This window comes from Jatropha curcas, chromosome 1, assembly GCF_041381405.1.
Source record: "Jatropha curcas cultivar XTBG-Jc1 chromosome 1, XTBG_Jcur_1.0, whole genome shotgun sequence".
Lineage (NCBI taxonomy): Eukaryota > Viridiplantae > Streptophyta > Magnoliopsida > Malpighiales > Euphorbiaceae > Jatropha > Jatropha curcas.
Genome location: NC_143151.1, coordinates 27,642,170 through 27,656,463, shown reverse-complemented (window position 1 = coordinate 27,656,463; position 14,294 = coordinate 27,642,170). Strand labels below are relative to the sequence as shown.

Below are 14,294 nucleotides of genomic sequence, written 5' to 3'. Positions count from 1 at the left end.
CAAACTGAATCAAACAATTATGGTTATAATTCCAAACCATAAGGACTTGAATTGAAATTGAATCAAATATGATCTCTCAATTTCGGTTTGATTTAAAAGTAGAAGTTAATTATAATTTATTATTTGTCGAACTAATCTAGGTTTGGTTCACTTCCAAACGTGGTTTACATTCATGTTAGTCTAATGAGGTAGTGTTTATTTATTTTATGAAAAAAATTTAAATTAATCCCTAAACTATGACAAATCAATGCATAAGAAAATTAATTATAAAATCTCTAAATTATAATTTTATCAATATTTGATTTTACCGTTTAAAACAGAGGGACTAAATGTTAATAAAAATCATAAGTTAAGAATTTCATGGTCAATGGATTGATTTTTCAGTCAATGATAGTCAAAAGAGGTTATTTTGAATGAAAAGACTAAAATGTCAGCAAAATATAATTAGTTTTTAAAAACAAATATTTCTATATATTAATTTGATTATAATATAATTTAAAATTTTAACTTTTCCTTTTATCTTGTAATGCATGAGTGAAACAAGCAGAATTTTTATTTTCAAAAAATTTTCCAATTAAATTTAATGAACCGAGCCTGTAAATTAATATTAATATTTTAGTGCGAATACTGTAAGAAATCGGATCGAAAACCGATTGAAAAAGCTAAAAACCAGTTAAAAATCGATGATTTGGGCCGAATCGAATCGAACCGAACCGGTTCGACCCAAAGCATCTAGAACATTCCTTTTTTTTTATATATCCAACGCTGCACCTTCACTTCTCACCCACCATTTCTGCGCCACCTCCAGCCCACCACCGCACCACCACCACCTCCTCCTTTCTTCCTTTTCTTCTTTCTTTCTTTCTTTCTTTTCTTTTCTTTTCTTTTCTTTTCTTCTTCCCTGCGTCTATCTCTGTGTGACTGGCGAGAGACAGCAGATCCACTGCACGCCACCCAGCCCTCGCCGCCTCTCTCCACACCGCCAGTCGACCTCCGGCCACCAGCCCCATTTCCGGTTAATCGAATTCCGGCAACAATATATGAGGTATAATTTAGTTTTAGTGAATGAAATTAATTGTTTGTAGGTAATTTATTTAGTTAAGTTAGTGTTCTTGAATTTATTTAGTTAATTGATTTAGTTTAGTTAGTTTAATTTTAATAATTTTAGTCGATTTAGTTAATGTTAGTAATATTAGTTAATTAAATTAATTTTATTATTTGAAGTTAATTAATTTAGTAATATTAGTTAATGAAATTAATTTTATTACTTGTAGTCAATTAGTTTAGTTAAGTTAATGTTAGTAATGCTAGTTAATTAAATTAATTTTATTATTTGTAGTTAAGTAATTTGGTTAATTTAATTTGATAATTGTGAGTAGTTAACAGTTTTATAATTTTAGTATTGATTTAATTAAAGTAGTTTAAATATAATGTTATTGTAATGTATAATTTGGATTGTGTGGTGATGTTGAGATTGGAGGAGGATGGGAAAATGTTGTTTGATTAATTGCCCGATGGATGGGCTCGTATGGATTGAATATTTGTGAAATTGTTGATATTTTAATAGGTAGATAGTTCAATTTTTAAGGGAGATGCTGCCGAAATTTCGGTAGAAAAATAAAAATAAATTTGGTATAAAAATAAAATAAATTTCGGTAGAAGAAAATAAATAAACTAGAGTTAGATAAAATAAAATAAAATAAAATAGAATAAAATAATAATAATAATAATAATAAGAATAAAAGTTATGTCAGAAAAGAAATTTAATATAGAGAATAATTAAGTATAAAAAGTAAGAATAGGAAATAAAAATTATTAAAGGTAAATAAATATTTTATCTGATATAATTATTTTCTGGTGTCATTTTTTAAATTTCTTAGATCGCCCGGGTCCATCTAGTGCTCCTCCAGGACAGAATCAAAGCTAGAATTTCGCTCTCCACCACTGTGAGTAATAATAAATAATGCATATCAACATGCATTTGCATAGCATTTTTTTTACAAACCTTATATATATACATATATATATTTTTATATTAAAGCTCATATTTATTTTATGTTGCATAATTGTATATTTTGATGTATTTGGTGCAGTACATTGAAAGAATTGTTTGAATAATTGTGTTGTGCATATATTGTGATTTGTTTGTGTGGAATTGGGATGAAGTGGGTCACCATGGGACTGTGAGACCGTACCGTTATATGGATTCAATATGATTACTGTTAGCCGGGTAAATAGGAGATCGGCGCCCCCGTGTGCATCTACTGCTATGATCTGTGTGATATGGAAAACCACAAGTTGGTTTCTTTATTGGGCGCACCTGATAATCTAGATTTGATCGCAGCCCGCAGGGTGGCCTCCTGTTGTGAGCGCCTGATGATCTAGATTTGATGGAGACGACCGGATTACCTCCTGTTGGTATGAAAAAGAAAAGAGAGAATGGAAAAATAATGAGAGGGCTGGTCAAGTGAGGATTAGACCGGTCGGCCAGTATGGGGGATCGGCTCCCTGGTGCACATGTGAGAGGATGAGCCATGTGGGAGGACGGCTCATCGGGGTTCGGTGACTCCACTGACTAATTTCCACGTGATGTGATTATTTGAAGGTGATATTGTTTGTGGGTGCTGATGTAATGTCATATGGTTGACTGTTGTGTGTTCATCAGTATACTATGGTGCATTTTGCTTGACTGTATGTGGTGTGTATTATTTATTATTATTCATTGAGTTGCAAAACTCACCCCCTTCTCTCCAAACCTCCCAGGTACTAGGAAGCAGTTGATCCGACTGAAGCTCTGCAATCTTCTCCGCAGAGTTATAAATGTAAACTTTATATTCTTGATATTTAATTTTGAATGTATAAATTATTCTTTTACCAGATTTTCTTTGGACTCCGCAGTTATAGGGCTGTGTATTTAAATTGGACCTTATTGTTAGCACTACGCTATAAATTAATTATTGTGCAATTAACTGTAGGTAAACTAGTAAGCCCTTATTGTAATTATGAGTTATTGTGAATAGGCCCTGGTTAAATTTTATGTATTATTTGATATTGGGCCAGATGTTTGAAAATTTTATAAAACTTATATCTTAAGTCATATGGGCTTACTGTTTTGTTGAAATTAGGAGAATCATGTAGACAGATTGAATAATTTAGGCTTACTACGGGCCTCGGGGGCCTTAAGCTTACCTGGGCCCTAGTGCCGGTCCGGCCCACAGAAACGGGTCGTGACAATGAGACATAAACTTTAAAGTTTATATATTCATTTTTCTTTCAATAAATATTATTTAGATAAAAATATATTTAATTTGAAACTCTAATTTTTTTTTTATAGATTACAAGAAAAATATTAAAATTAAAGATAAAAAATTCTAATGCTAAATGAATCATTTAATATATTTAGTTATTTATTATTTCTTTTTAGGAAAATAATGGTGTAGAATTGAACCCTTCTAATACAAGAAACGTAGGCATGCTCCAATTATTATGTTTCATGGATTTCACGTATTAGATAATTAGGTTTGCTTTTTTGGACAAATCCTGACTTTTCTTTTCTTTTCTAGAATGTTTGTCTTTATATTTTATGATGTAACCTTTGTTTCCATGGGATAACATCAACCGTTGTATCATCACCAAGAACATTTTTGCAGCCTATACATGTTGACCACTTAAGTTAAAAGGCTTTATACAATGAAAATACACAAATAACCTTAAAACATGCAAATTAGACACATAATTAATTAATTGCATAAAATGTTTTTAAAAAAGTTCTAATTACAAAAAATTTAAATATTGGGCATTATTTAGAAAGCAGCTGAAAATAAGGGCTCAAATTAATTTTTTATTCTATTTTGTTAGAACCTAAGATTTTGGGTTAAATCGAGTCATAACTTAAAAATTTTGTTTTAATTTGACTGATAACTTAATTTTATATCCAATCGGACATTCTTTAAAAATTGAAGGGTCAAATTTTGCCTTTGTGAAGATATACGTGATAAGCTTTTCGGAGAATGACTTATCTAGATGTGGTCTATAGACCCACCTATGGATCAAATCACTGGAAAATAAATTTTTTTTTTTAGAAACGATAATATTCTTGATCATTCATTGGAAAAAAAAATGATAAAGTATGAACAATTTTATAAAATTCTCTATTGCGATTGGTTTGATCTAAAGATGAGCTCATGAATCGATTCTAAACAAATTTGTATCCGCATGTATCTATCCATTATTAGTAAAATATGTATTTTGAAAAAGTTCGGATTTGAATTGTTTAAAATTTATAAATACTCTAACCATTTAAGGTATATTTTAAATGGATTTGGTACAAATAGGAGTAGTAAAACTTTAAACGGATTTGAATACAAGTACCTAAATATTTTTTTATGAAAGTTGAAGTTAAATCACATATTTTAGACATTATTCAAAAGTGAGTTTAATTATAATAACATATTCAAAGAAGTTTTTTTTTTCTTTTTTTTTAAAAAAAAAAACTTGAGTTTTATATCAAATCTTTATTTAAACTGTATATATCATCAATAATGTTCAATTCTTGAATTTTAAGTGATTTTTCTAATCGTCTAATGGAAGTTTGTGAACATCTCTAATTTTGTTGCTTTTTACATCTTTGCCCTTTTCTTTTCCCTCTCCTTTTGAATCAAAAGCAAATGTGCTAACATTAAATGAGAAATGAGAGATACATCTTTTAAGTACCCACTTCTAAATGAGTGACATTTCATTTATATACGGTTGAAAATGCAATTAGGGTTTTTGTTTTGTTTTTAATTATTAAAAGGTTGAAAGCATAAAGTATATTCTTGAACTATTAGCAAATCTATATTAATTTCACCTATTACATCCTAATTAATGTTTGTAATTTTTATCCTTTACTTTGGTATTTAAAACAAAAAGCCATCATGGATACTATATATCATAAATATATAATTTCGTTATCACTTTCTTTTAATTTATTATGATTAGTACTTATTATATAATTCATTAATAATTTAACAATTTGTGCTTAAAATTTATTAAAAGGAAAATTTAAAAAATAAATGGTTAAAATGAAATGTTAAATTTATATATTTTGCTTATTTCAGAAAAAACAATGGTCTTAGTGTTCCTAAATATTATAAATTTCATTGTAGTTTAACATGATCGATCAACCACTTAAAAAATATTATATCTCAGCTTTCTCGATTGCAATTGATCCCTCGCAATAGTTGCTGATATAATAAGAAATTGAAAGATTTTGTTGCTCCACAGATTAGATTTTGGAAAATGCAATCAAACAACAAAGAAAATTTATATTGGGGCAGTTGGTGGACAACCGAAAATGACCATGTCATCCACTGTCTTTCAGAACACAGTAGAAGCATATAATGTATGTTTCAGTACCAATGATGTGATTGGTCGATAATAAAACATAGTAATTGTTTTTTAATCTAGTAAAATATAAATACACCTCTTATTAATTAGTAAATAAACTTGAATGATAAACGAAAGTTTATTTCTTTTAAATTTTATAAAATTTGATTTTATAAGAGTAAAATAAATATAACTTACTTTTATACTAAATAATAAAATATAAAATTTTATGAAATTTATTCATATCAAATAATTTTAACATTTCGTGGATTATTATCATATAAGCGCACTTCATATTTCTTGCTCCGTTTAAACTATTTCTAATTTATTATTTAAGAGTCTTAAAGTCTTCGTAGGCTCAGTGTATAAAAATATTTGGAGTTTGGATAATTTTTGCAATTTCACTGTATTTTGATGGTTAAACTTATTGTAATTTCAAAACTTGCATAATAATGGCATCTTCAATTGGGATTAAGGATAGGTGAGGTATGGAAGCGCAGGTGGCAAATCCGTAAAAACCCGTTTAAAGCAAGTTTGAATATTGATTAAATGGGTTTAGAACAGATATAACCACTTTCAGTTTGGATTGAGTATTGATCTAAAGCGGTGAGTATCCACCAAAACCCTTTATATAATTTAAAATTTTTAATATAATAATATTCAAGTGAAAATTAATGTGCATATAGCGCTCAATATTTTTTAAAAATTAAAATAAATTAAACCCAAGCTCAAAACTCTAAGCCCTAATATCATTAAATACTAAAAAAATTAATTACTTAATAAAATATCAAATGACTAAAATTTTAGAATTATCCATTACTTGTACTTTTCCTTTTCTAGTCCACCATTTATTTTCATCCCCGTCTTCCAAAGCTCAACCAACATCAACTATAATGGATTTGGTGAGGTACTACTGTATATACAAGCAGGGTGGACGGTACTGTATATACAAGCAGGGTGGACTTTCGTGGGTATCTTACCCACACCAATCTATTTAAAGCAGATTTGAACGTTAGTTAAATGGATATGGAACTGATGCTAATATTAAATTTTTGAACAAGTGTGCGTATGAGTATTTGAAAAAGAATTTTAAATGGGTTTTTGGGATGCATATGGTATTGAAATATTTAAATGAGTTTGGGTATTAATATTGCAAATTTTGTGTGTATTCGCTCCCTTAGGATAGGTAAACAAAAGATTATTTCCGTCATTTAAAAAAATTAATAATAAAAATAAATTTTAAATATCATTTGAATATCAAATTATATTCACATATGGTGAGTGACACATTTATAAATTTAGAAAAATGATATTTGAGTGAATATAATTTTATAGTAATGTCATTTTCAATTTTATAGTAAGGTCAAAATTGAAAAACAAAATTGAAACAGAGTGAAATTGTAAAATCCTGTAAAGTTCGGGTATTCTAACATACTAAAGAGTTTAAAATAGTCTTACTAATGATATTAGAATAAACTTTTTGTAACCTAAACTAAAGGTAACAGTATTTCCTTTTAATTTCTTGGTGCAACTAAAAGATATTGGTGGTCCTCTATATTCTATGAGAGCAAAATAGCTTTTAAAGAAATAATTTTCTGAAGAGGTCATTCCATTAACCCATTACCTCTCTTATGCTTTGCTTTTTTTTGTTGGCTGAATTTATTAACTTTTGAAAATTTTTATGCGAAGATACCTCCGTCCCAAAAAGATAATATATTTTTATACAGTTAAGAAATATAGTTAAAAGATAATTTTATTAATATAATTTTTCTATTATGCCATCTTAAATAACACACGAGCATTTATTATATTTGAATAATAAGTAAAAACTAATGAAGATTATTGAAAATAAGATAAAATTTTTAATAAGGGTATAATAGATAATTTAAGTATTAACTATAATGTAAAAAAATAATTGAACTATATTTTAGAACAGAGGGAATATATTGTATCATTCTTAGTAAAACACATTTCAATTTTTGTATTTCCTCCTCAAAATGATGGAATGTGATTTGCAAGTTAGGTTCAAATGGACGGAAAGTAGGATTAAGACAGAGAAAAAGTATAGTCCTCTCTCTTTCTTTTTCAATTCTTCTACACAAATTATTACTTTTTATACTTGACCTGAACTTAATGGGATTTGTAGCACATCAAGATATAAATTAATGGTAAATGCACATATGACCTGATAATAGATCCAAGTTTCAATCCCCTCTCCCAATACTTAAAAACCAAAAAAAAAAAAAAGGATTTTCGATTTGTATGCAATTTGAAATTTAAGTAATTAAAGAAAATTATTGTAAGAATGTATTATCTATTATTTTACATATTAATATAAATTATTAATAAATGATTTTTAATAATTAAGACTAAATCCTCTCGATTTTAATTTTTTTAATTCATTAGATGCTTATATGGGCGTGATAATATGGCGGGCTACACAATAGTGGGTAGTTTTCCTCTTGATTTATCAAATTAGTGAAAACAATTGTAGTCGAAAGACCTCAAATTAAAATCTCTTACTCCTCACATAAGTGAGAAGACCAATCAAAATACCACCTATTGGCCAAGTAATTTTAATTTTTAAGCATGCATCCTTCATCAACTAAATACTAGTTATGATATTTTGAAGCACTTTGTAATGGAATTGACGGAATCTTGATTGATATGAGTAAATGAGATTCGGTCTTTGTTATTTCTTTTAATCTTTTACTTGCTTTTAGTAAATTCAGATATATCATCTCCTTTTTTTTTTTTTTATTGTTACTTGTCTCATACTTGTAGTGTTTCTTGAGGGTTTGCTCTCTTTCATTATAAGGATTTAGTATTTTTTTTTTTTTTGTTATTAAATAAAAATATATTACTTAATTTTATTTGGTCGGAGAATTTAGATATTGATTTTCGTTTGTGTATCTTTTATCAATTAAATTTGACAATGCTGCTTGTTTTAAATAATCTTAAATATAAATAATGTTGAAAATTTAATATGAAAAATATCAAATATACACATTTTAATATTATATATGAATATTTAAAAGAGATTAATATTAAAATACAGTTTCTTTTGAATATTGGAAATTACTTATTTATATCTTGGTGTATAATATTAAAATGTGTGTAATACTATATAACTTTTTCAAAAAAAATAATATGAATGGTAATGCACCCATCTTTGTCTTTATAGTTCTCAAGAACCTAACGAGCAAGTTAATGAAAAAGTACACAGTATTTCTCCAGAAGAAGAAACAAGAAAATGTATAGAGAGAGCACCGATAGAGTGGAGTCCCCAACTTCCCACAGGTGAAAAGGATATGCCATCTTCGCTTATCGCTAGATACTGTCCCGTTATCGTTTACTGGTATTCAAAGTCAACCATTTTATGAGCCTCTTATGCATGTTTGCTCCATGAAAAGACCTCATTGACAAATCCTATGCCTTCAAATTTATTTGCAGAGTCACTTGTCCAATAATGCTAGTAATAGTGAATAAGTTCGTGTATTTGCTATGGCCCCCACGTCCCACTCAGTGGATTCACTTGACCCCATTTCACTATATATAAATCGCACTGTTCTTTTTTGGTTTTCAAAGTTTTCTTGTTTCCACTCTAATGGCTTCTCTTTGGAGCTTTGGCATTGTTCTTGCTCTACTTCAGGCTTGGTCCCTTGAAATTCTTGCTGAAAGATATGTGGGTTTTCCTTAAATCCTTGAGTTTTGTTTTGCTTCTTAATTTATATTTGAATTTATTAAGGTTTGTTATTGGAATTCTATATTTGCAGGTTTATATTGTATATATGGGAGACAGACTCCATGATGAGCCTAAGCTGGTTCAGGAGTCCCACCATGAATTTCTCTCATATATTATTGGAAGGTTACTAGTCTTTCTTTTTCTTTACGGATTATGGACATTGCCTTATCTTTTCTTTTGAAAAAAAAAAAAAAAAAGGATTTATCACAATTTGTTTCGGCCTATTATTAGCCTTCTGTTTTAAATGAATCTCTATTAGCTTATAATTGTGTAGTGTGTACTATTACCTTGGTTTTTCAATTTTCAGGTAAATAACTTAATATATAAATGAATCTTGAGATTCTAAGTTGTAACATATAGGTGGATATGAATACAAAGTTATGCTGGACGAATCAGGTGATTGTAGTGGTTGTGAAAAAAAAAAAATATATATGGGCACTATTGCATGCAATGTAGGATTAGCAATTTTAGAACGGTCAAGTCTGAATGTATTCCCTCCCGATGCGGCTGTTAGCGAGGAAAAGGTTTCGCCTTGCTCTGGTTGAGCTTGATTCAATTTACTGTTCTATTACAGTTAGATTTTAGCAATTTCAAACATATTTCCATGGATAGCAACATCCTGTCATTTTGGATTTTGACAGTGAAGAAGCTGCAAAAGAATCAATTCTGTACAACTACAAGCATGGATTTTCAGGATTTGCAGCAGTTTTAACCAAGTCACAAGCAAAGGTTATTGCAGGTGTTATAATATTGTCGAACTGTGAACTCATTTTCCCAATATAAATTTTAACTTGTAACTATTTCTTTATTAATGTTCTGTATAATAATGTACTGGTGCAGAATTTCCAGGAGTTGTCAGTGTAATTCGAAATAAAATTATTAGACCTCAGACAACTAGAAGTTGGGATTTCCTGCAAGTAAAGCCTTATCTTGATGATGGACTCCTTTCAAAGAGTCATTCTGGGGTTGGGTCCATCATTGGTGTTATGGATACTGGTTGGTGGGGATGCTGTTAGATTTCTTGTTTTAACAATTTTCTTGACTCTGTAATCTCTTTTCTTTTTCTCCCATTTCTTAACTACTCTGGGTGTAGGTATATGGCCAGAGTCAAAAAGCTTCACAGATGAGGGCATAGGAGAGGTGCCATCACGCTGGAAAGGGATATGTCAGGAAGGAGAAGGATTTAATCATTCTCATTGCAATAGGTTTGGCCAATTATGCTCTATTATATGCTTCAATGTCCCGTAAACTGATTTGGCATTGACTTGAAGAGTGTAGCAGGATACATGTTAAAACTGCAGATTCTATGCATCTTTACTTGTTTGGTGGGGACTAGAGAGTCAAAGTTTCTCATTGCATAATGAATCTATGTTTTTATGGCTTACTACCTAGAGTACCTACTAATTGTTTTATACTTATTCTTTTGGTTACAAATCTTAGTGCAGTTGAGGTTTCCCTTACTTTAACAGGATCTTGTGCGATATATATGGCATTATGAAAAAAAACAATTATTGAATTTAAATTTGCAGAATGGTGATATGTAACCAAATTCTAACATCCAATGTTGCCTAAGCATAGAAAGTATGTTTACTACTGCACTGGATCCTCTTCAGTGAACTTAAAAACTAACTCTTTACAGTTACTTCTATGATACTTTGGGACAGGAAAATTATTGGTGCACGTTGGTATATCAAGGGTTATGAAGCTGAAATTGGAAAGCTAGACACAAGTGATGTGCTTGAATACTTGTCTCCTCGAGACGCTAGAGGCCATGGAACTCATACCTCATCCACTGCAGCTGGTGTTATAGTGGAAAATGCAAGTTTTATGGGACTAGCTCAAGGATTAGCAAGAGGGGGTGCCCCATCAGCTTGGCTTGCTATATATAAAGTTTGTTGGGCTAATGGTGGCTGCAGCTCTGCTGATATTCTTGCTGCATTCGATGATGCAGTCCTAGATGGTGTTGATGTGCTTTCTGTATCTATCGGCTCAACACCTCCTCTAGCAACTTATGTCGAAGATCCAGTGGCTATAGGTTCCTTTCATGCTGTAACTAAAGGAATTTCTGTAGTTTGCTCTGCAGGGAATTCCGGTCCTTATCATCAAACTGTCATAAACACTGCTCCATGGGTTACTACTGTTGCAGCAAGTACGATTGATCGAGCTTTTCCTACAAGGATTACCTTAGGGAATAATCAAACTGTGGTGGTAATCACTATTTATATTTCTTTTCAGCCATGACAACTTTTGCTATGTTCATAGTTGCATTATATGAGCATGGAGATTGACATCTTTACCACAATGTGTATAGATATTGATTGTAAATAGAACAAATAAATGCATGGATGGGAAAGGATTTCCATGGCACAACTGTTCCTGTCTATGAACCATGATAGTAATGAAAAGAATTCACCAAGGATGACTAGAGTTACAATACTTTTCTTGCAAACACCTATAACATGCAACTAGTTACTTTGTTATTTGTTTAAGGTTGGTTCTTGAGGTAGGTATAGTAGTCAAATGCAATATCCAATTGGAAGTGATTCCAAGTGTACCAAGCCAACCTACTTGATAGTTGATTACTGTTTCTAAAATTTATGAGCATCGATGGCTGAATTAAAAGTGAGCCACTTTCCTTAGTTCAATAATTGCTCATTCTGTAACATGTTATGATTTGAGAGTCATCATCCACATCAGTGTTTTTTAACTCTCATTTGCTAAGGGTCATATCCTTCTATTTGGTTATTATGGTTAAGACACTTACAATTTCTATCAGAGAATCAGAACTCATAGTGTGCTTGAAAGTTGAATATGCCAATTTAGTTCACAAGTATATACTCTATCTGTTTCACAACCAAGGGCATACTTTTTCTTTTTTTTTTTTTTTTTTTTTTTTTTTTTTTTTTTTCCATTTCAATCTTTGTGCCCTTAAAGATTCCTGTTATAGAATTTTTATTCTGATTGAGACATGATTAAAAGCAGTTTCTTGCTTTAAGAAATGCCAAATATCATATGTTCTGAAGAAAATATGAGTTGTTCAAACTCAATGGTTTAGGATCAAAATGGGAGGATATAATGATTATTGAAACTTTCAGTTAATTTTCATTAACATCCTTTTTAAGTAAATGACATATCTATTAGTTATAACATTATGTCTCAAACACCAAGAAATGAATTTTTTCTTCTCAAACAGGGTCAGGCTTTGTATACAGGGAAAAATGCAGACAAGTTTTACCCTGTTGTGAATGGAGAAGACATAGCAGTTGCAGGTGCATTTGAAGAAAGTGCAAGGTATATTTTTGTGCCTTCTGTTAATATAAAAATGTAGAAGATAATCTCTGACTCTTATAAGCAAATGCGCATTCTGATAGTGTTTGCTTTAACAGAAATTGTGAAACTGGAACCTTGAATGCCACTTTAGCAAGAGGGAAAGTAATTCTATGTTTTCAATCTCGATCAGTCAGGTCAGCTACTGTCGCTACAAGGACTGTCTCCGAGGTTCAGGGTGCTGGTCTTATCTTTGCACAGTTTCCTAATAAGGATGTCATTTTATGTTTTGATATCCCATGCATCCATGTGGACTTTGCAATTGGAACATATCTTCTCTCATACATGGAGTCAAGCAGGTAATCTTTACATCGAAAGAAGTTACATTGAGAATAGAACTTAACAATAGCAACCAAAAACTATGTCCACTGTTATTCAATGTCACATTAAACATGATCAACATGCATTTAATTTAATTTTCCTAAGCAATGGAATGGTCTATGTACGCCTCTAATGAAACTTTTCATGAGACAGAAATCCTAGAGTCAAGTTTAGCTTCACAAAAACAGTTATTGGGCAAGAGATATCACCGGAGATTGCATTCTTCTCTTCTCGAGGACCTAGTTCCCTCTCTCCCGTTGTCTTAAAGGTAATAATTTTCTTCTTGTCTTTTTGTGGTCTTTCAGTTTAACAAAATATCATTTTTTTGCAGCCTGACATTGCTGCTCCTGGGGTCAATATCTTGGCATCTTGGTCACCTGTTGCTTCACCTCTATCGTTTGATATCACAAAAAATAAGTTGACTTCACTGAACTTCAAATTCGAATCGGGAACATCCATGGCTTGCCCTCACATTTCTGGTATTGTGGCTCTTCTTAAAGCTACTCATCCAACATGGAGCCCAGCTGCAATAAAGTCTGCATTAGTAACAACAGGTAACAGACCAAATTTGTTTACTCCGATTACTGGTTTGCATATTACTAACGCTCTATCTTGTTGTGCAGCTTCTATAGAAGATGAATATGGTCAAAAAATTGTTGCTGAGGGAGGTCCTCACAAGCAAGCTGATCCATTTGATTATGGAGGTGGTCATGTCGATCCAAACAAAGCCTTAGATCCTGGTCTTATATATGACATTAGCATTTCAAATTACATCCATTTCCTTTGTTCTCTGGGCTATAATAACTCCGCAATCAGCTTAATGACTAGAACTCGAACTGTATGCCACAAATCGACTAGCTTCCTTGTCAATCTTAATTTGCCATCTATCACCATTCCTGAGCTTAAGAACAGGTTAACTGTATCAAGAACTGTCACAAATGTTGGTCCTGCCATGTCTGTCTACTTCTCACGTGTTCAAGCTCCAGCCGGGACTTATGCGAGAGTTGAGCCATCAATTTTGTCATTTAATTCTTCTGTAAAGAAGCTCAAGTTCAAGGTAACCTTCTGTTCACTGTTAAGGGTTCAAGGAAGATACTCATTTGGAAACTTATTTTGGGAAGATGGGTTCCATGTAGTAAGAATACCTTTGATTGTTAAAACTGTTGTTGATAATTTTTATGCAGAAACATGATGCAAAATGTGACTAATTGCATCAATTTCTGCGAATAATATGTCATTTCTTACAAGTTTGATAGCCTGCTACTAATTCTTCTTCTGCTTCTGGTAAATCAAAAGGCAAACAAGTAGTCAAATGCTGTTTGAGGTTCTTAATAACTCTGTCTGTTCAACATGCCTACTGAAATTTTGAAATGGATTAAGAGAAGTGGTGATAAATATATGTTTTGGAGTGGTTTAATGAAGTCATATAACAATTCAAATGTTATTGAATCAAAGGATTTTCTCTAATGCAGCAGGTCATCCTTTCAAATCCTAATAACTTTGATTCCTAATTTTGAGAAAGGGTTTATATTTG

At 31.0% G+C, this 14,294-nt stretch overlaps 1 protein-coding gene and 1 long non-coding RNA gene across 2 annotated transcripts; both read left to right on the top strand.

The window, feature by feature from the left end:
- The first annotated feature begins 787 nt into the window (after positions 1-787).
- On the top strand, positions 788-2,877 carry LOC110010010 (uncharacterized). The gene is made up of 3 exons (XR_016319968.1): positions 788-1,045; positions 1,881-1,946; positions 2,764-2,877. It is a non-coding gene; the product is annotated as an uncharacterized LOC110010010 (long non-coding RNA).
- Positions 2,878-8,897: 6,020 nt separating this feature from the next.
- On the top strand, positions 8,898-14,007 carry LOC105630096 (subtilisin-like protease SBT3.9). Its single transcript, XM_012211792.4, has 11 exons — positions 8,898-9,052; positions 9,144-9,235; positions 9,754-9,851; positions 9,953-10,108; positions 10,206-10,317; positions 10,777-11,320; positions 12,306-12,403; positions 12,499-12,738; positions 12,914-13,028; positions 13,092-13,314; positions 13,384-14,007. The coding sequence occupies exons 1-11, from the start codon at positions 8,975-8,977 to the stop codon at positions 13,950-13,952; spliced, it is 2,325 nt and encodes a 774-aa protein (XP_012067182.1). The 5' UTR covers positions 8,898-8,974; the 3' UTR covers positions 13,953-14,007.
- The last annotated feature ends 287 nt before the right edge of the window (positions 14,008-14,294 follow it).

Coding starts and splice junctions, on each gene's coding strand:
- LOC105630096 (XM_012211792.4), top strand. CDS start 8,975: ATGGCTTCTCTTTGGAGCTTTGGCATTGTTCTTGCTCTACTTCAGGCT. Junction 9,053..9,143: donor AAATTCTTGCTGAAAGATAT/GTGGGTTTTCCT, acceptor CTATATTTGCAG/GTTTATATTGTATATATGGG. Junction 13,029..13,091: donor TCTCTCCCGTTGTCTTAAAG/GTAATAATTTTC, acceptor ATTTTTTTGCAG/CCTGACATTGCTGCTCCTGG.